General features: G+C 38.9%; 1 protein-coding gene across 7 annotated transcripts in view; it reads left to right on the top strand.

Annotated features, from left to right (window-relative positions):
• Nucleotides 1-22,876, top strand: part of MAP2K5 (mitogen-activated protein kinase kinase 5) — a 249,028-nt gene that overhangs the window by 138,077 nt on the left and 88,075 nt on the right. For all 7 annotated transcript variants that reach the window (XM_054565240.1, XM_054565238.1, XM_054565237.1 and 4 more), the window contains exons 14-16: nt 3,681-3,754; nt 4,720-4,770; nt 14,046-14,117. In XM_054565240.1, coding sequence (XP_054421215.1) covers nt 3,681-3,754; nt 4,720-4,770; nt 14,046-14,117 — 197 coding nt within the window. The remainder of the gene's footprint in view (nt 1-3,680; nt 3,755-4,719; nt 4,771-14,045; nt 14,118-22,876) is intronic.

The raw sequence follows: 22,876 nt of genomic DNA, 5'->3' as shown, positions 1-22,876 counted from the left end.
GGAACCCAAAATGTTTTCTTTTCTTTTTTCCCTTTCTTTTTAAAACACAGCCAGGCTTGGGAGCTATTTAGTTACATAGATCTCATTGAATTTATTGTAGGAAGTGTGCCAATTGTTCAGGAAGAAAATTCCATTTAGAGTATATAAAAGCAGTATTGTTATCCTGAAATCTCATGTGCATTAATTTTGGTCAAATATACCAACAAGTCCTAAGTCTGAGCTCTCCTGAAGGGCAGGGTCTTACTCATATTTCTTTCCACAACACCTGTGGTTCTCAGAATGAAAAATGACATTTAGAAATGTATCCATTAGACTTCCAGTCAAGATGTAGGCATAGGTAGACACACTTCATCTCCTTGCACAAATGTGAGAAGGATCACAACTAACCTCAAAACAAAAAGCTCCAGAACTGCCAGAAAATCAAACTCTATGGAAGTCTGACAACCAAGGATTTAAAGCAGCCATACTCGTCCAGATGGGTAGGAGGGGCGGCGATGGGGAGCCAGGGTGGAGCAGACACAGTGTGCCCCCAGCAGTGAGGAGCTGGCCGAACGGGAGATCCCATATTGATGTGTGGGGGATAAAATCAGGAGACATGCCTTGGAAGAAAGGCATCCCAACCCCAGTCCAGGCCACGCAGCCCAGGGTTCCAGCACCAGGAAAATAAAGCCTCATTACTTCTGACTGTAAAGTCCAGTGGTGGTTGGCACAGTGGAAGAAACTGCTATCTTCCACCGTAGTCATTTAAAGGGCCCACATGGTCCTAGAACGAACGCAAACCCACCCACTCTGGGAACCACCATCGAGCAGTAGCTAGAAGGGCACCAGTCGCATAAGGGAAGGAGATGAAATGATTGGAAATAGGGCAAGTGCCAAGCAAGCCTTAGTGGCATTGTCCCTCTCTGACTCCTCCCCAACATACAGAACCACAAAGCGGTGAAGCGGATTGTCCCACCCTGATGAATACCTAAGGCTCTCTCCCATACAATTTAAAAAGTACACTAAAACAGGGAGTCAAAGCAGCTCTCCCTAACACATAGAAACAAACACAGGGAGGCTGCCAAATCAAGGAGGCAGAGAAATATGGCCCAAATGAAAGAATAGAGCAAAACCCCAGAAAAAGAACTAAGTGAAGCAGATAGCCAACCAATCAGATGCAGAGTTAAAACACTGGTGATAAGGACGCTCAAAGAATTCATTGAGTACAGCAACAACTTAAAGGAAGAAATGAAGGTTACATTACGTGAAATAAAGAAAAATCCATAGGGAACCAACAGTGAAGAGAAAGAAGCCAGGATTCCAATCAGTGATTTGGAACATAAGGAAGAAATAAACTTCAACCAGAACAGAAAGAAGAAACAATTCAAAAAAAAAACAAGAATATAAGAAGACTCTGGGACATCTCCAGAAGTGCTAACATCCAAATCATCAGGATGCCAGAGGGAGAAGAGGAAGAGCAAGAAATTGAAAACCTATTTGATAAAATAATGAACTAAAACTTCCCTAATGGTCAGATTAAAATGGTTGGTTTGAGGATAACTGGATGACTACTACTTTTCATATATACAATATTCCTGAAAACTAAGCTAAGAGGTGAATGTACTTAAGTCAAACAGGTAAGTTTAAACACGATGTTGGAGAGCTGAAAAAATCCAGTTAAGCTCTTACTTACACTTTGCCTTTTATAATATAATCTAGCAACTTTATGGCTTTATTCTGTCTCTATTGATCCACTTAAATCAAATATGTGTCTGATTAAACCTAAAGATTTGTTAATTTTAACATGCATTGTGATTTCCGGGCAGCTCCTCCCAGGAGTTTAAAATATTCATTAACTGTCTCCATCAGATGGTGTGGCTTAAGAGTGGTTTAAAGGGTATCAATATATCAAAGAGCAGATTGTCGAAAAGAAAAATATTCAAAGTTGAGGGCCTTTAATGAGAATTAGGTTTGGGGAAAAAAGACCAGGCTATGTAGAGTCTAACATTTCTTTCAGTTCTGCAAATGTTGAGTGTCTACTGTGGCTATATCTGATTTGTATGTATTGTGCTAAATACTGGGGCTCATTTGAAAGCACAACTCTATTATTCTTAAGTAGTTCACATTTTGGTTGGGGGGAGTGTCAGAGAATACTTAATTTCCTCCTCAAGGAGAGCAAGGATGCAGTGAAAGTGCTGTATTTAATATGTTGGTGGTATAAGATTAATACTGAAATTGGAGAAACTGAAGACAGGAAGATAGTTGGTAAAAGAGCTTGCACCTGCTTCTAATCAGCGACCCTCCCCCACCCCCACCAAGGGAAGTATGTCAGTGTTGTTATCTGAAGGGCATGCTCCAGAAACATAATCTCTATCTACCCTCTGGTTACTGAAACAGAATCATCAACATGAAAGCATACTGTGTGTTCATGGTTTCCATCATTTATTTTCTCTATTCAACAGATACGTATTACCTGTATGCCCTACACTCTGCTAGGGGTTGAAAACGTAGTCAATAAAAAAGACAAAGTCCCTGCCTTCGTGGAGTTTACATTCTACTGTCTGTCAGGCAACTTTAGCTAATGTATGAGAAAGTACCGAGCGTATTGCCTGTCACATAGTAGGTAGGGTTCAATAATTGTTAATTACAGAGTTTGAACTTGAAGTTTGAATTAGTCTTGACAGGATACTTTGTTGGGACCCTTTTGCAGGGTAGAGGGAAGGAGGAGATTAGCTCATTTGCAGATTTTTTAAATGTTACCATTAAAAATTAAGAGTCCCTTGTTCAGTTTGGGGGTAATTAAGATTATATGTTATGTTAAATATAACAAATCTGTTCCTGACCACTTTTGCAATTGAAGATGAAACGTTGAAGCAGGTGCTGTTCTGCGCTATCAAAAGCAGTGTGCTCTTGTCCTGCTTGGATGATTTTTGTGGGCTTCCTGAATTCCTGAAAAGGCTCATTGTTGTCACTGATGATGCTTCACAGAGACCCTTTGTGTCATTATTTAGCAACTGACTGCCTTGGCGAAAGCTATGTCAATTCTTTTGTTAACTATAACAGCAGTCAAAAATGATGTAAGAGGAGAAAAGGATAAATTAAACAAAGACTGATAAGTGCATGCACACATACACACACCTTTCAGATCAATTTCTGAGTTTCATCTGAAGTAGCATTTGTTACATAAAAACAGGATAAAGCAATACTGCATTTATTTTTTCGTTGTTTTGTTCAGCTCTAATCTGTTACCAGCAAGATTTGAGTGCCTTTTTTCCTTGTTGGCTTCCCTTTGGCCTTATTTTTATTAAATGGGAGTAATAGTTTCATAGTGATAGCAAAATAAGCCCTTTTGTGCAAATCCTTTGCAAGACTACATTTTCTTATCTACCTCCTTTTCCTAAAAGGCCAGGGATAGGTTTGTGGGTGTATTTGCTGTTGGAAGCAAAGATTTTTGACTTTCACTGGAAATAAACCTTCACTTGTATAGAAACCAGAAATAGTTGGAGGTGGAAGAGTTAGGACCTTCCATTTATTTGCCTCCAGATAAAATGCTTTGCATTAAATCTGTTATTAGAATTCCAAGTTGAACAGATGATGTCATTTCTGCAACATAACATGGTGTGCATGTGTGCTTTTTTATTTTTAGAACAAGCACTGTAAGTATGAAATTAGTTATGTGGACTTTTCTCATCCCTTTTTAGATGTGAAGCCCTCCAATATGCTAGTAAACACAAGAGGACAGGTCAAGCTGTGTGATTTTGGAGTTAGCACTCAGGTAAGTCTCTTTCCTCCCCATCTGCTCTCCTCTCCACAACATCCACTTTTTATTTTCAATCTACTCTCTGGATTGAAAAATCACCTAGCTGCCCGACAAACAGAACTCTGCATCTTCTCCTCGGCTGGGAGTGTGTTATTCATTTTTAATCTCCGAGCGAGTTTCCTTCATCAGAATATGATTGTTCATTGTTTAATGACAGTAAAAACTAGCGATATTGTAATTACTACTTACGAATAGCAAACTTCATTGATATGCAGCTTTGATATGAAAGCGTTTTGGCCAGACAAAAGGGAGGGCAGAGTGGGAGCTGTGCCTGGGGAGCCCAACTGGCCCACAATAAAAATTAATATTGGGAGCAACAATGGTGGAGGGCCATTACAATGTGCAGCACAAATTTTAATTAATTTCCATTTTGGGCCTCCCCTGAGAACCCCGGTGATAGTGACCCATGAGCGTGCTGTGATGTTGATTTGAATTGCAGCCACCTTTACTCCCAGCCAAACATGAAGACCAAAGCGAAGGTCATCGTTGTATTATGAGTTGTCAAAGTCTGTTATCCCTCCAGCGTATTTAGTGTTCGTTTCATTCTAGTAATGCGTGGGGCTTCCTTCACATCTTGAGCCATTTGACTAAAAAATGAGTGTGTTCAAATTCTACTTCAAATTGACTTTTTATATATCAGGCGGGTTTGGGGTACTAAAGCAATAAGCATCCTGCTTAAGTGGATTGTTTAAGGTTATCTGCTATAAACTGTAATGCTGTGCTTGTTTAAATTGGAAATCACATTCAAAAGCAAAGAGAGATTTAACCATTTTTAATGCCTTTGTAGATAAATTTGTTCCCTTTTACATAATTTTTAGTTGATTTATAGAAATGATGATTGTAGGTTAAATGAGGAATAATTGCCCATTTTATTTCCACATTATCTTTATATTGTTCTAACAGACTGTTTTGTCTCGTAGCTGGTGAATTCTATAGCCAAGACGTATGTTGGAACAAATGCTTATATGGCAGTAAGTAAACTTATGCAAAAATAACATTTAAAACCAACATCTTTATGTACTTGGTAATGTATAATTCTTGAATTAATTCCACAGCTTTAGCCCAACAGATCATAAATTACAAAGTCAATTCAGTCATGATTCGATTTTTAAACCTTTCTAAAAGACATTAGGATTTATACAGGAGCTACGAACTTATCTGACTTTGTTGACTTAACTGGTCTGCTCAAGTGTGAAATCGCTGAGTTTTGAAGTTTAATCCAATGGAAAAATTGCACCTGATAGCATATTGGCTACTTTACCACACTGCTTATTTAATTAACCCTCCAGTATACCAAATTGTCAGTCAATAAGATTGGTTGTTTTTTCCAGGAATACAAACATACTTTGTCACCAGATCAAAATTAAATTATGGATGTGACCAACTCTTCCTTATGGATCTCTGAATGTAATGGTTTAGCAGGCAGCTCTATTTAGGACTTATACATCTATATTCTATTTATTTGTTGAGTTCATGCTTACTGTAAGATAACTTATTTAGTTCCACTGAAATAAATTTACCAAGAATAAAAACTAGACACATGGAACTATTTCAAGGACCAAAGTGGACTTGGCTTTGACCTTTTTCATACCTTTCAAGAGAGGAAGTTATTTGTGTCCATAAAAATGATTTTGTTTATTGATTTCCACAGCCACAGAGTTGGGGGTTGGGGGAAGGACAGGCAGGAAGTTTATCTAGTATCATTTTTGGAGCAAAGTTTTGTTTTAACATCCTAAGGTTTTGGTGTTTTTTTTAATTGAGGGTTTTATATTTATTCATACAGCCCATTTCATTTCCAGTAGTCTTTTCTTATATATCATAAAGTTAAAGTGTTAGTATGGAAGGAACCCTAGATTTTATTCTCAGTAATCTTTGTTCACATATTATCTTGATAACAAGATCTTAATATGGATGGAACTCTGGATGTTATTCTGAGAACTGTAGTGAGCATTTTTTTTAAATTGAGATACCAGAATAGTTCATTTTTGTCTTGTATTTAAAAAAAAAAGTCTCATTTTTCTAGATAATGTGAAATATATATATAATATATATATACATATATATAACATATATATAGAAACCTCTGAAGTCATTCTGTTTTTATAAAACTTAATCATCCTCCTGGCTTTACCAGGTTAGCTGAAATTGGTGAGCCACCTTTATAATTAACAAAACCCTGCCAAATGCCACAATTTCAGTCTTTGAAAGAATTTGGAATACTGTGATTTAAAGTACAAAAAACTATCAATGAAATAACTGTAAATGAAATACCCATCATGTTCTTAGTAGTTTTAAATTGCTCTAATAATTAAATTGCACTACATTTGAATGTACAAATTCACATCACAATTGTCTTTCCCAGGTGTATATTAAAGAAATTACTTTTTTTCATTTTTGTTTATGGATGAATGTGATGCGCCCATCTGTTAATGAAATGTGAGGATTAAACTTATGAAATGTTAGCTCAGATTGGCAAAGCTAAAATTGCTTTGCTTCACTTCTTGGGTGAGTGAATTCTAGTCATCAACTTTTTAGTGCAAGCTGTAGGACACTTAAGATACTTAGGAAGCAAAGAGTGATAGCCTGATAGTGGGCTTCACTCAGTTCAGCAGGTTCCTGTTAGCCACGTACTTTCCTAGCTGGTGTGAGATCAGTGATTAAGAAGTGGGGGGAGATAGAAATATTTATTCTTCTGTTATGGGTATTTATCCCTGCCTTCTCTCTGCTGACAGTCTCATGAGAGAGAAGAATTGGGCTTTTTTTCTTTTTTTTTTAAACCACAGTTGGTTCTCATTTTAGCTGATCTATTTTGTAACTTTGAGTTCTACGTAAGAATCTCTTCTAAGCATCAGTGAACTACATACAGCTCTCAGGCCAAATTCAGCTCACTGCCTGTTTTTTGTAAAGAGAGTTCTAACACTGCCCTTGCGGGGTAGCTCAGTTGGTTAGAGTCTCATTCCAATACACCAAGATTGCAGGTTCAGCCCCCCATCAGGACACACACAGGAATCAACCAATGGATGCATAAATAAGGAGAACAGCAAATTGATCTCTCTCTCCCTCTCTCTCTCTCTCAAAATAAGACTAAAAGATTACACAGTACTGTACAAACAAGCACACATATGAGTATGTGTAAAACCAGGGAAATCTGAATAAACTCTATAAATTGTACCAGCATCAATTTCCTGGTTGTGATATTGTATTATAGTACTACCATACAATACAATTATATATTGTATATAATACAATATAATATAGGGGGGGTAGGCAGAGACAAATCTATTTGAGAATAAATAAATAAATAATTAGAAAGGAAAAAAAGAATAATTGTTACCCTGTAAATCAACTAATAAATTCGGTCTGTATACCTATTAAAAAAAAAAAACCTCCCTGTATACTGCATATATCTTTTTGACTATTTGTGAATCAATAAGTGTTTCAAAATAAAAAAATTAAATTAAAAAACGCAAGTTTTATTAGAACACAGCCATACCCACTTGTTTACAAATTGTTTATGGCAGCTTTAGCCCTCCAGTGGTGAAGTGGAATAGTTGTGACAGTTGCAGCGAAGACCACATGGCCCACAACGTGACAAATATTTAGTATCTGGCCCTTTACAGAAAAAATTTGCGAAGCTCTGATCTATTCCAGTGAAAGCTGTATCTGAAACTGAGTAATTTAAGTGAGTCAACCAATATTCATTAAGCACCTTCTTTGCTGTTAGGTACAGTGAAACCACTCTGTAATCCACATACGGCATGAGCAAAATAGGAACATGGTATTACATATGGCCGTATTACGTGCGACATAAGAAAGATTTAAGTTATACCAAAAATACATTTAGAAGATAAGAGGCATACAATGTATGAATTTGATGATTCCAGCAGTATGTGAAAATGGCACTTGTAAGGGAGAGATCACCGTGGAAAGATGAGCAATGACTCAGAAATAGAAGGGTATGTGTCATGGGTGGGGTGAAGAAGTAGGGTAGAGGACAAATAATAAATTGTGGATATACATAATTAGAGGTCATCTGATGTAATGCCCTCATTTTACATCCATTGCCCTCACTTTATAATTTATGCATACTTTTATACAGTGACGATAATAGCAAAATAATAGCAACAATTTATACTATGTGCCATTGCTCTTACATATATTAACTTTTTTAAATCCTCACAACAGCCCTATGAGGTAGATAATATTCTCATTTTACAGATGAAGAAATCAAGGGATAGAGAAATTAAGTGACTTACCCATCAGACTCCAGAGACTAAACTCTTTACTGCTGTGCTTCTCACTATATATCTAAATAATTTCTGTGTTGCTCTAAATCTAAATTATGATCTTCACAGGGGCAAGATTTACTCTGCTCATTCTCTATATCCAAACCCTCATAGAGTGCTAAATGAATAAATTCATAAATACTGCATTTCAAATATGACTTGTTCACTAATTATAAGCAAACCATTTTTTTCATATTAAGTATCTTACTTTCATTATAGGGTATAGAAGATCCCCAAATTACTCAGCTACAGATAGCTACGCTGCTCAAACATTGAAAAGAAAATAAACCAAAGAAATAGTCCTTCATGTGCAGATAAGTTTACTTCATTCTCCTATAATCTGAAGTGTAAGATACAAGAAAATGATAATTAGAAAAAAGACAGGGAGGCTCTTCTAAGATCCTGAAGCATTAAAAAATCATAATAGTAACAACACGTGGGCACATTAGGCAGTGACCAGGTAGGAGAGTCATTGAATGATGAGGAGACTGAGGCCTGGGCAGTGAAGTGGTATATTCAAGGGCACATTGCCTTCAGAGGCAGATGGCTAGATTCTAGATATTTCAATCCAAAGTGAGAAGAGTTTTCAACTACATTTTGAAAAGATTTCATTGAGAAGGATTACAGAAGAGATCCAGAAGGCTTTGGGGGCTTTTATTAAATTAAACCATTTTCATACATTCTAACTGCTAAAAATATTACTTGTTTTAAAGAAAGAAGTCTCTAAAACTGTAACCCATTGGTTCAGTCAGTGTGATTTGCTTATTGTAATTTTTAAATTGTATGTAAAAGTTTGCCTTTTTTATGAATAATTTAAGTTTGGTAAAAAACATTTTACCCAAATATTTGTTTCTTGGGATCAGAAAGTCAATCTAAATGACCTTTTAAATCTCCAGAACAATTTTTTCTACCCAGGCTCTTTCCATCCTTAGAAATTACCTTTACCCAAATAAAACCTCCTGTACACATTACATAATCCAACTCTATTGGCCATGCTCATGCAGTGATGGTAGTGGCAGTGGTGATTATTGGAAGAGGCTGACATTTACTGAGCTTCCCACGTGACACATACTGAATCAAGCACATCATATGGATGCATTTAATCTTCACACAGATCCATGAGGAATACATGTTATTATGACTGTTGTTTTGCAGATGAGGAAACCAAAGGTGGAGTTACCCAGAGTCTGAGTTGGCGAGCACTTGAGGGTCAAGATTTAATTAGGACACCAGCTTCCAGTTTCTTGTATTAGAGGTTAGGTTATTTGGACCAACTTTTCTTCTGAAAGTGTTAGTTAAAATAATTTTTTAAACTGTCTCAGATGTACTGAATTTTCACATGGAATCCTGCAATAGAGGAGAAAACGTAATACTGGAGCACCAAAGCTACTTATTCTGGAGGGCATTTTCCTGTACCACAGCTGCACCGTAAGGCAGAGGGTCTTTCCCATGTAATGCTGGAAGCCTTAAGGACTTGCCCTTAGTGTGAGAGCAAACCAGAGCTAAAGCTGCCTCTCCTCTCCCAGTCCCAGGGAATGGAAGAGAAGTCTTCTTAGAAGTAGAAAAGCAGGCTAAAAAAGAAAAGGGGGAAGTTGTAGCCATAGACTCACTGGCACGGATTTGCACCCTGGGTATTTGTGTATGTGACCTGAGTTGGAAAAGGAGGTTGCATCATGCTTAGAGCTTGGTTTGAGGCGGACATTCCCATCTTAGGCCTCAGAGAACCTCTTCAGTATTTTTTTTTCAAGAGTAAGCTCAAGCAATTAGTCAAAGAAAACCAGGCACACAAGGGAACAAAGCAACATGAAGGAGAACCAGCAGGAGCAGTAGACAGAAGAAATAGCTGCACACAGACTTCAGACCACAAATTCAAAGTGGCATAGTAGATTTGAGGAAGTCCCAAAGAAAATAACTAGATAAAAATTTAAATCTTATATTTGGCAGCACATTGGACATAGCAGAAGAGCGAATTAGTGAACTGAAAGACAGATTGTGTTACAGCAGCAGTCTGACTTCAGAACTCTCATTTAACCAGTGTGCCCTGCTACCCATGCAGGGATCTTTTCGGCCTTAAAAAAAATCCCCATAGTTTGATACATATTTTGATTTTATACTAACCGAAAGTATTTTCAAAATTTTCTGAGTAGCTTAATGAAACAGCAGTTCCTGTATCAGAAGAGATAAGGGGTGTGCCTTGGTATCTTCCTGCTTGTGGCAAGTAAACCCTGGGGCATTGTGTGTAAATAGAGGCAATTTTGAAATGAGTTAACTAAATATGGGTCATGGGTAAATGCCAGGTCACAGAGGGTAGCTGTAAGGAGCAGAGTACATATGCCAGCTGAGAGCCACTGTCCTTTAAGATCCTCTGTAAACTCTGCTTTGTATTTTGTCACAACTCCTTACTATTATTGGGAAAAACAGACCAGGGTATTTTTACCTGGACACCGAAACTTCAGGGCAGAGGCACTTCTGATGAGAATTGTATTTTCCCTATTATTTAGCTTTCCACCTCAGAAAGTAACCCAGCTTTAGCTTGCTAACTGCGAAGCGTCCATCACAGATCTTCTACCAGTAGTGTCGTATCTGGTAGTTGGGTTTGCTTTGCTTTAAAGGGGAGAGACAGAGCAGGCCACCTTGGCTTCAAGTGTGAGAACAGCTTTGAATTTTCCAGCCTCAGGCCATCAAGTCCTGGCCTCATAAATCCAGGATGTACTGGGACTTGACTTTGGCTGTGTCAGATCCAGGGAACTAAGCGCATTGCCCAGTCCCTGCCGTCTGTATGAATTGTTTAGGAGAGAACTGGAGAGCTGATTTTGCTGAGCACTGTACTTAAGTGCCGCATCACAACAGTAATCTTGTTTTGTTAGCTTACTGTAAGAGTAATGTCTCCACCGAGAGGTTGTCAGAATCTTGTCCTTAAGGAGTTCTGTTATTTGCCACCTGATATCTGTGACCATTATCACTTTTTTTCTTTTTTAATTTAATTTTTCTATGCTTTATTTTCAGCTAACAGATTGCACTTGTTTGGTAGTTCAGTGAGCAAATGTTATGAATGTGTTTAATATTACTGTTGGTCCTGCCAAAATATTTTGTGTGTGGGTTCCACTTTTTTTCTTTTTTTTGTCTGTACTCTGCCTGAAGTACTATATATTGATAACTGTCAACTAGTGGACTGAAGGAAGGAAAGGAAAGGAAGAAGAGACAAAGAGAAAGGCAACATTTGGTTATTTCTTTAACAATTCTAGAGGATTTTAGGACTTTCATGTTTGCCAGAAGTTCTCAATGGTAATATGTAGGGAAGTTACATTAGCAGAACACTCCAGGGAACATAGAGTAGTAATTAGTTCATACTTAAAATGAAATGTGCAGTAAGCATGTAATGCATGCCTTCAATCAGCACACATTGATTGTGCACCAGCCATGTGCCAAGCATGATACTAGCTATGACATTCTCTTTGCCTCTTAAGAGAAACAGACTAGTAAATGGATGGTTACAACATAGTGTAACAGATTACCATTAAAGTTATGAACAACTTTTTAATGAAGTACAGAGGCAGGAATTTGTAATGCTCCCTGAGGAGTACAGGAAGTTTTCACTAAAAAAAGGTGGCCCTTGAATAGGGCCCATAAGAGAAACATTCACTAAGCAGGGAAGAGGAAGGTAGGTCATTGCCTCTGCAGGGAGCCTGAAAATATTTAGTGACTGGAGCTGAGTGTACCAAAGAATCACCCAGAGAAATTATTTTTTAAAATGAAGATCCCCAGAGCCACCCCAGAGATTCTGATTCAGGAGGTATTTGTAATAAGCACCTCAGGCAGTTCTATGATGGCTAGTCCGAAGACTGCATTTTGAGAAATACCAACTAGATCCATACTAGTGTGTGGCTTTTCTGACTCCTAGCTCTCGGGCAGTTTGGCACACTGGAAAGAACGCTGATATTGCAGTCAGACATACCTGGCTGTGAATCCTGGCTGTGTTCCTGAGCAATACATTTAATGCCAATCCATAGCTCTAGACTTTGGCAAGTCAGTTAATTTACTAAGTCTCAGTTTTTACATCTGTAAAATAAGGGCAATATAAGTAATTTTGGCAGATTTTTATGAAGTATAGAGTATGCAAAGTATCTAGTTCAGTGTCAGGCACACATTGTACTAGGTGGTCATTAAATGACAGCTATTACTATCCTATATTGTGGCTGTAAATTAAACCTCTCTGTGCCCCATTTTTCTCATCTGTTAAAGGGAGATGATAATAGTACCAATCTAATATATGCGTTTATGAATCTGAAGTAAGACATGCATGAAAAGCATTTGAAACAATGCCTGGCACATGGAAATTCTTTAATAAATGCACGAAGATATTGTTGATTTTGGTGATGATGATGATGATGGTGGTGTTACTCCTGTAACCAGCTGGCCAATTCCATATGTACACATCCTAGTATCTACTGAACTCGCAAAAATTGGATAATGGGTTCATTTATATATGAACAAGAAACTTGAGAAATGATGAGTGTGGGGCATTAGGACATAAAGGAAAAAGTGTTAAGGGATTGGAATGACCATGTCTATTAACAGCTGGGAGAAATGGTCACATGATCCATGGCCCTTGGGAAGAATTAGTTTTGATAGGAAAGGGGTTTTACAAATTAAAGAAATAAATAAAGGAAGGGAAATAAGACAATCCATCTTGCTACCTCAGGGCAGGGTTTTATGTAATTTTATGGAAAGTGGTCCCAGGAGAAGGCAGTAAGTACATTGAGGTAGCCTGGTAGGTAGGAGTGGGAAGGCAGCTACAAAGTTTTGGGTCCCTGCTAAGCTGATTCCCCAAGAGGCAGGACTGTACCAGATCACCTGAGAGAATCTGACCCACATCTCCACACCCCTGGTGTGGCTCTTGCTGGTGAATGGCGGATGCCCGCTTCCTCCATCTCCAGGAGAGCAGGCCGACCCTGACCCCAGTTACTATTAAAGGACTTGCATGAGATCCTCTGAAGGATGCTGACTATGGCGGCTGCCAGAAACTCCAGGGGTGGTACAAAGAATACAGTGCTGGCCTGGGGGGTCCAGGAGATGTGGGTTATGATCCCAGCCCTGCCCAGCTTAGCTCTGTAACCTTAGGCAACCATTCCACACTGTGCGACTTATTCATTTGTTCTTGTGGTCATTCAAAAGACCTCTGTGAAGTACCCTACTGAATGCCAAACCCTGGTGGGACAGAGAGATCAGGCAGGCAGCACCCACTTCAGTACGAAATCATTCTTTTGAAGTCGAGACTGTGCATGTACTGACTTTCTAGACCGGGTATTTGCTACACATCTTGAATGGAGGACCTAGAGTCCCACATGGACCATTCAAACTGTTCATTCATATCAACAGACATCCTGATACATGGAATAAAATGTTAAACAGGGGAATCTGGGCAAGGGAAATTTGGATGATCTTTGTATTCATCTTAATCTTTCAACTTTCCTAAAGTTTGAAAATATTTCCGGATTAAAAGATAGAAGATTTAAAATGAAAGAATTTCTAGTGATCCAGACCCATCCCTCAAAATGCAAATAATTGATAACATGTAATGGTGTATAATTTGTCACTCCATAACTAAGACTAGATTTGGAGGGAGAGGACCTGGGTTCAAGTCTTCGTTCATTCCCCAGCCTAGGACTTTGCCCAAATGACTTCACTAAATTGAATCTGTATTTTTTTCACCTGTAAAATAAAGATAAGGTTTTCCTCACAGGGAATTTGTGAGGATTCAGTGAGATCATCATTATATGTAATCTATATGATTTCTATATATTATCTACGTAATATACATATCATATAACATTGCTTTGTTTTTCATAAAGTGCCATGCATATGTTGCTGGCCCCTTGCCTTGGCTGAGCTCAAGTTAGTGTGCGTGACTCCTGGAGGAGCTTACATCAACTCACAAGCTCCCTTCTGTCTTCTTCCAGCCTGAAAGAATTTCAGGGGAGCAGTATGGAATCCATTCTGATGTATGGAGCTTAGGAATCTCTTTCATGGAGGTAGGTTGTTTGTAAATATATGTTTCTATGTATATCTGTAATAATAAGGGGGGGGACCAAAAAAATGGAATTATCTTCTAGAGGGCAGGCCCCTTGTAGTACAGGCTTGCCCCCCTAGATGAGTGTTCTAAGAACCCATCTGTAGCAGTGTTCCAGCTGGTGGTGTTGTGAGAGGCTGTATTCAGCTTCAGTGAATTTTTTTTTCGAAGACTCTTTCAAGGAGTTTTCCCATTTCATGATGGGTGATCAATTTACAAGCGGACTTGCCCACACTGTGCTGAGTTTTCATCAGTTTTTGACCAAAAACATCATGACTTCCATGCCCAACCCTCCCTATTCACCCAATCTTGCCCTGAGTAATGTTTTTTGTTTCCCCAGATGAAAAAATTAAAATCTCCTGTTAGGTATACATATGTGTACATAGAGTTTAAAGTCATAATTTCGATATCCTCACATGGCTTGTGAACCAACTACTCTGAAGTGCTATTTCTCACAGCTCACCTGTATAAAAGTTAATCTAGAGTGCTTCTTAAAAATACAGCTTCCCAGACTCCATCCAAGACAAGTTTAGTTCACCTCTCTAAGAATCTGCATTATTAACATGTTCCACAAATCTGGAGAACCTGTGTTCTTAAAGAGAGAGTTCAGAAAAATTCTCTGGGATGGTAACCTGGTTGGAATGCATATATAACTTCCCAAGGTGATTACTTTAAAGAGTACAACCATACTCATTTGGATGTGTAAGTTGTATATGGTTGTGTAGAAAGAAAAAGGGCCATCTCATTCCAATATAGTCATGTCATATGTTGCAGACGGGTACGATAGATCCAGGAGAGGATAATGGGTTTGTTTTTAACACAATTTAATACTTTACTTTTTACAGCTGTATTTAGAATGGACTTTATCTTAGTATGCTACCTGTAGCCCCACTAGAATTCTGTGCTAGGGTTTCTGTACCGTGACCCTTGATCTATAAGGAAATGCATGTAGTTTATATTAGAAGAACACCTGGATCAATGTGAATTACAGTATTATAGAGTGTGCGTACTCATAAGTGCTTCAAGAATTGTTTCTCACATACATTGACTCAGATAAAGGAGGCCTTTTTAAAACATGCTTTTATTTTTTGGTTCAAGTACTTTTTCTGTGATTTTTGTAATGCACAAATGCGCTGAATTTGTAAGGAAATATCTTCAGACTCAATTCACCGGCACAATGGAAAGAGAGAAAAAAAATAAAGTAGTCAGTGTTTATTAAACCATATTCTTCTACTTCTTCATAAAAGGGCATCTAAGAGGAAATTCGATATGTGTGCATCAGCTTATTGGTTAGCCGTAATGATGGACCAGCGCGCAAAACCACGTCTCCCAGCAGAATACTGATGGGATTGTTCAGTTAGCCCGTTTAGGGGGAAACTAGCGCCTTTAATACGTGGGGCTCAGGCCTTTCAGTTATGTAATTTCCCTTTGCATGTTTTAAATCATTGTCACTGAATGTATTTAATAAATGACCAGATAGAGTGTGGCACAAATGTGAAGTTGCATGATATAGAGATAAGAATCCTAGATTGGAAGACCCCGATAGCAGTTCCAGCTTTACTGCTGGTTTTCTAGGGGCCCTGTGCAAGCCTCATTTGGGCCTCAGCTTCTTTATCTGTAAAGGAATGACCTCTTAAGCCCCTTTCCCGACGACTCTCAGCAGTCTGCTATTGTCTCCCTTTAAGCTGCTGCATGGCATAAACAGTGGGGTGCCCTAGCAAGGAGCAATATGCAAAGGCATAGCAGTACTGTGAGAGCATAACTGATAGATTTAAAAGTTAGAGCGTGTATAAATATGCACCATTCCTTCCTTCCACAGTTCTCTTCCATATATCGAGGTTCTGCTATGCCTGCTGATAGGCAATGCAGATATAGTGGTGAGTGGACACTCCAGACTAAACTCTCATGGAGCTGCATTGGGTGAGGGGTGGAGTAAGAGGAAAAAGACAGAAAACATTTGCTGTTCCACCCATCCATGGATTCACTGGTTGATTCTTGTATGTGCCCTGACCAGGAATCGAACCCACAACCTTGGCCTATCGGGAAAATGCTCCAGCCAACAGATACCTGGCCGGGGCCTGTTTATCTCCACTTTTAGGTGGCCAATGCCTTATCCATTAGGCTACTGGGGCTTCTTATCTCCACTTTTAAAAGAAAAATTCTCTTCCTGTGTTTGCATTCTGAAAAACAGAAACTGTTATTCATTCAGTAATTATTATTTTAGCAATTATCTTGTGCCAGGCCCTGGAGAGTGGTGCACGCAAAGCTGACAAAAGCCTGCCTCTGGCAGAGAAGACAGACACCTAACACCCAGAACAGTGTGATGAGGTCTTCAGGAAAACGTATAGGAAGGACTCTGAGTCCTAGATGGTGGGTGGGTGAGGTGCTTCTCAAAGAAGTTGACAGCTGAGTTGGGTTGGTCTTGAGGGGAGTTTGCCACTGGGAGAAAGAAGGAAAAGATGGAGGAGCCCCTCCCCATCCCCAGCACACTGTAAGGTGGATGTCCGTAAACTCTTTAGGAGAGATCACTTACCAAAATATGCAGGTCTCAGGTAGGCCATTTTACTGCCTATTTGTGTGGATGCCTTCCTCCAAGCGCTTTAACTCAATCAGTTTATTCCTTAAGGTGCTAGCGATAAAGAATAAATGGGATAAAACTATAGGAAACTGAGCAAAGGAGTTTTCCTGAAATTGCACAAGAATGAAAGAGACAAAATGGGAACTAGAGTTTTCTACCTCCACCTAGCACCCCCCAACCCCCTCCCCTGCAATTTCTTGAGCTCATGACCCATCCCTGAGGTTTGGAGATGCAGGGTCAGAAGGTTGCCTTCATTGTTTTAAACCCCTGCTGTCACGAGGTTCACGCCCTGCTTATCTGCCTTATACTGCCCCTTCCCTTGTTAATGTGCCGTCACTGTCCCCATGGGGAGTCATAACAAGGCCTCTCGCCACACTCTTTCATAAAAGATGATGCTACATGCCACTAAAATGTGCCATTTAAAAAGTCACAGACAGGTACATTTGTGCCTTAAGCAAAGATTCTATAATATCAGACTCGGACTATCTTTTATCTAGGGACAGAACTGCCCCATCTCCTCAGTTCAGGATCCCTCTGTAAGATAAAGTGGGTCTCTTCCAGAATCTTGTCAGCTGCGTGTAATATTTGAGGTTGGCCGAAGTAGTATGAAAATGGAAATTACCCTTCAGAAGGGAAAAAATGAGATTATTCAGCTTGACTAGAACATGGAAGAGTTTGGCCCCTTTCTGTGTTTTTGGCTTATGGTTTTCAACTCAGATCTTTAAATGTGTTGTCACTCTCCTCGTGTGGATTAGTTATGTAACCTAAAGGTCATCGCCATGTAGGGAGTTTGGTGGGCTCACTTTGTAACAGGGACAAGAACCCAAGTGGACTTGAACATTTTCCTTGAATCTTCATGACAGAATTAGTATGGAAATGAAAAAGAAAAAAGAAGCAAGACCCACTAACAAGGGTACAAAATTCTTGAAGTAGTACAAACTGGGAGGATTAATCCTGCCCCCAGAATTTTTGACTCTTCTAGAAAGATCGTAATGATTCAGTTGACTTGGTCTATTCACCCTGCTGGTTGCTACTCAAGACTTCAAAGCTAAACTTTAAAATGAAAATGAGTTTGGTACACAGTAATTGCTTTGTTTTACCAAGTTTGAGGATTTTATTTAATTCCTAAGGGTGGGCAATACCGAAAACATTTTAGGGCACAATATCTTAATTTCACGGGCAGCCCAGTGCTTCTTTCTTATCCCACAGTGTCTTGAAGAGGGAGTCCCACTGTTGTTTTTCACTGGTTAGTTATTCCATGTGTATTTTTGTGTCATTTGAGTCACAACATAAATCTGTAGGTGGGAGGAAAACAGTCATATTTGTAAAAGCTAGATCTTTAGTTGGCCCTTCTTGGGTCAAATATAGGTGAATAGTACACCCTTCTCCAGCCTTGCATTTGCAGTACCCAGGACGATGCATATACATTTAAAAAGGCACAAGGCCAGTCCTGTAATGTTCTTAGTATGCTCTACAAGTTCACGTTCTGGCGTGTGATTCTATCTGGTGGGTTACTATAAACCCTGTTAAGATTGGCAGTAAATAACCTGACAGCCTTTTCCGCAGGAGTCACAGGGAAAGCCCCTTCTTTAGCACATGTATTTTGCTCTTTTCAGTTGGGTCCTTGCTCTTTCCGCCTTTGTTTGCCGCCTCTCTCTGACAGTCTCTCGAGTCCAAGACATAGAACAATCCAGCTCGATGTGTTTGGTTAATTGGAGTGTCATCTAGTCCTCTGAGACCCCTCTTCATCATGATCCCTGTTTTATTGAAGTGGTTTGAATGATGTGTTAAATGATGAAAGCAAGGCCCATGGCTTAGAAAATATCTTTAGATAGGTGAAGAATATACTCAGGGAGCCAGAAAAGGTCATTGTCATCAAAGTAACACCATCTTCTGAAGATTTCTGTGGGTTCTCTTATTTCGACACAGAGTTTTTCCTGTGAATTTTAGAATTACCTTTACCAAATTAAAAATAAATCCATGGAATAACTACAGTGCTGTTCACTGTACATGGAATATCATTTTTTTACATCTCTTTAAGATTGAAATACCCATACTTCATGAGTCCAACTCTGATCATTCAGCCAAAAATAATATTTTCTTCTGACCTTCATCTACGTCTTCCTTGTGGCACGTGGATTTTCCACTTTGTATTATAATTACCTCATAGTTCCTTATGATAGGATTCAAATGGATTCTCTCAAAATCTCCTACAGTCTCTAGCACAATTGCACTGCCCTAGTGGGTATAAATTCAAAAAAATCTTTTGGCTTAGTCTTTTTTTCATGCTTTTATAATGGTTTTAAAGGAGCCTTTAACATAAACACTCATAAATATTTGCTAAGTAGATCACAAATGTTTTGTAAATGAAAAGGGGCTTTCTATTTCCCAAAGTATAAGACCTAGATTCAGCTGTCACCTCTGCCAGTATAAACTACAGATCCTTGGATAAGTCGTCTAATCTTGTGGGCCTGTTGCCGCATCTTTTATTTACTTATTTTAGAGAGAAGGGAAGGGAGGGAGAGAAAACTCCATGTGTGAGAGAAACAACAATCAGTTGCCTCTCACATGCCCCCAACTGAGGACCCAGCCCGCAAACCAGGCATGTGCCCTGACTGGGAATCGAACCAGCAACCTTTTGGTTCACAGGCTGACACTCAGTCCACTGAGCCACATTAGTCAGGGCCTGTTGCCTGATTTTTACGTGGAAACTTACTTCAGAGCTTCTAGACAAAGGTCACAATGAGAAAATTAAGCCATTATCCCCCTCTTTAACATGGATTGCCTTTTGAAATGCTTATACTTGGTTCAAAAAAAACTACAGATTTGGTGAAAGCATGGAATGCATGCCTTAGCTTTCATTCTCACCTTAACTCCCATAAAAATAACCATGAAGGAGTTTTTTAAAGCACAATATCATAAAGGCAAAGCCAAATGGAAAGGAGACAAGAGCAACCAAATTTTGGATGTGGGGAAACAGATGAACAACAGTATACAGTGTAACAGAGCTGAGAAACTGAAATCCTAAGCCAGCAGTGAAGAAAATAAGAAGCCCTGATTTACTGCAGAACACCCAGAAGTCTCAGGAATTGATGATACCAGATATCTGGACCTAGAAGTGAATGTGGGACCTTATTTTGTTTTAAAGTCGGCTTGAGACACAGTTACTCTGTTTGACCCACAGATTCTCTGCCTAACTCAGCAGGGCAGACAGTTGCCTCTCCCCAACTCTAACACAAGACTGGGTACAGGGTTTCACTGAAGAAAATAAAATAAGTGATACCAGCCCTGACTGGTGTGACTTCCTTGGGTGTCATCCCACAAAGCAAAAAGCTGCCCGCTTGATTTCCAGTCAGGGCGCATGCCTGGGTTTCAGGTTTGGTCCCTGGCTGGGGCATATGAGAGGTATGAGAGGCAACCAAATGATTTTTCTTTTTCACATCAGTGTTTTCTCCCTCCCCTTCTCACTGCCTTTCCATCTTTCTAAGAAAAATAAATAAAATCTTTAAAAAAAAAAGAGTAAGAGCTACCTGGCACTGTGTAGAAGACTTCATCCCCTTATTGAGCACAGACACATTGAGTGGAAGTTTGGATTTTAAAAGCTGAGACCTTCTAACCTTCTTACTACACCCCGTTCTTAGGACTCTGGCAGCCAAGATTACCTCTTGGGCAGGATATTGGAAGAGACTTTCTGTAGTGAAATCTGACAAAGAAGCCTTAAAGATTTAGACATTGGGAGTTCCCCAAGGAAACAGCCCAGCTAGATGGCGTCTCCTCAGTCTGCAGGCTCCACCAATGAGCATAATGTTCCCAGTCCGATTTTTAATGCCTTACTCTTAGCAAGATATTTGAGGAAGCCCTTTAAGGTGAGAACAGAGACCTAAAATAAAAATAAAATTAAAAAGTAACTTCAAGGGCCTTGGGGAAAGAAATTCAAATGAATTAATATGATATTCTCAGAGAGGTAAAACAAATACTGCATCCAAGAAAACAAGAACAGGCTGTTGTAAAAGTGGAACTTTCAGAGAAAAACAACAGATAAAAGAAATGAAAATTAGGGACCCAGGTCAGGAAATCTAACATATGGAAAAACAAATTTCAGGAAGAAAGACTAGAGAAAGCAGAGGAAAGGAAACCACCAAAGAAAATTTTCATTTTAATTTTCATTTTAATTTTATAACAGGAATACTTATATGTCATTTGAGATTGCCCTCCTCTTAGTATTCCTACAGCAAAAACAAAAAAAAACAAAACCTAACTTTTTTTCTAAATGACCTATATCAATGCTTTGGCCCAGAGAAAGTTTTTTGAGAGGAACAGTAAATTTTTAAAATTTCTATTGATACCAGTAATAGAATTTTTCCTAAGGAAAATTTAGCATAAAAAGTAGAAATAGTAGGCTATAACTACATCGTCTTATGGAACTGTTAAAAGCTGTGAACATGTCTCATTTTTTAAAATTTTGCCTTTACATATATTATTTAATGGATGTCAGATAACTCATTAGATACAAAAAAAATGAAGTGTGATCTTCTGCTTTTACAAACACATAAAGTTGTACGAAATGAAAATAAAAGTATTGAAAAAGTGGCATGGCTCACCCAGCCCAGTACAGAAGTTTCTGGAGAAGTTTGAGGAAAAGGATGTAATTTTTTTATGATACCATTTCCAGATTCAAGGACTGTCATCCTCATTCTTGAACTGTTCAAATGCTCAAACTTCGGATTAACCAGATATATTGGCACCACCATTTACAGTCATTGTGACCTTGGCCAAGTCATTTTGTCACTCCAACTGTCAAGTTTTTTATCTGTATAATGAAAATAACATTAGAACTCATTTCTCACATACTTACTGAGCAGCTTTTGTGTGCTCAACACTTTACTCAGTGCTGGAGATACAGTGGTAAATAAAATAGGCATGCTCCCTTTTCTTATTTAACCTACAGTATAATGAGGGAGGCAGATGATAAACAATGACAGTAAACACATTTTTTTGACAGCAGGCACTTTTCAGTGTTCTCAGCTCTTTTATAAACACTTTCATTTAACTTTAACAAGCCCACACAGCTACTTTGAGAAGTAAGCTTCTCTGAAATAACATCCTCATCTGTGTAGTGGGTATTTACCAGGTGACAGGAGTTACGGAATATTATCTAGACATGGTTCCTGCCTCCTAAATTCATATACGGAAGAACCCATTCCCCCCTCTACAAAAAAAGACAGAGACACAGCTGTGCCTAGTGGCCTACAGCTGCGGCTTTGTTTGCCTTTCTAGCCCTTGGTGATTAGGAACCTGGGCTGAGGGGTGACGGATGGCTCTGGATGCCCCATGAGCAGCTGCTGTCAGCTTCTCTAGACCATAAAAACTTGGCATTTGGTGTGATCCACTTAAATACTGATATTTTCTCCTCTTCCTTTGTACAGTTATTGTCAATATCATGAGTAGAAGTTGAATCTTATTATAACATGTTCAGTCTGCTGCTCCATCTAGTGAAACATCTTACCTGTTGGTCATAAGTTTCTTCTGAAAACCATCAAAAGGCAAAAGGATCAAAGCTGAAAGGGTCCAAACACCAAGAAAATCTGAGTGGAAGATTTTATAGGAAAGTGGGCAAGAGTGTGATTCTAGAAATCCCCGTCACGGGCCTCCTTTCCTTCATTGAAGAATGCTGGGAAAAAGAGCCTGTAACAGTTTCTGTCACTGATTGTATTTCTTGTATCCCCTTTCTGTAATTCTGTCTTAACTTCATTTTTTCCATTGCCTTTTTTTTTTTTTTTTTTTTTTTTTTTTGTCTAAAATTTTTTGTAACTTATTGCAAGAAGGAGCTGTTAAAATGACCTTTGGGAAATGATGGATTGACTAGTTCAGCCCTTTGCAAGGTTTGTGAAGGGATCCAGCTGTCTCAGATTACCATGCCTAAACATGCATTTTCCAAGGTTGTCAGTGATTGCAGTGAATGTGAAACTGGCAGACAAAGTGAAGAGTTCCCCACTGAATGAAGCATTGTGGAGCTTGCTTTGTGCTCACAGCTATGGTGAACAACCATGAGATTGACAAAACAAGACGGAACAGGTGCTAGCAGTCCCAGCTAAGCATTTTATTATTTTGATGGATTTCAGACTGATTTTAAAGTTTTTCCA

Source organism: Pteronotus mesoamericanus, unplaced genomic scaffold, assembly GCF_021234165.1.
Source record: "Pteronotus mesoamericanus isolate MK-2021 breed Mesoamerican mustached bat unplaced genomic scaffold, CSHL_Meso_final contig_164, whole genome shotgun sequence".
Classification (NCBI taxonomy): Eukaryota; Metazoa; Chordata; class Mammalia; order Chiroptera; family Mormoopidae; genus Pteronotus; species Pteronotus mesoamericanus.
This window is presented reverse-complemented; position numbering and strand designations above follow the sequence as displayed.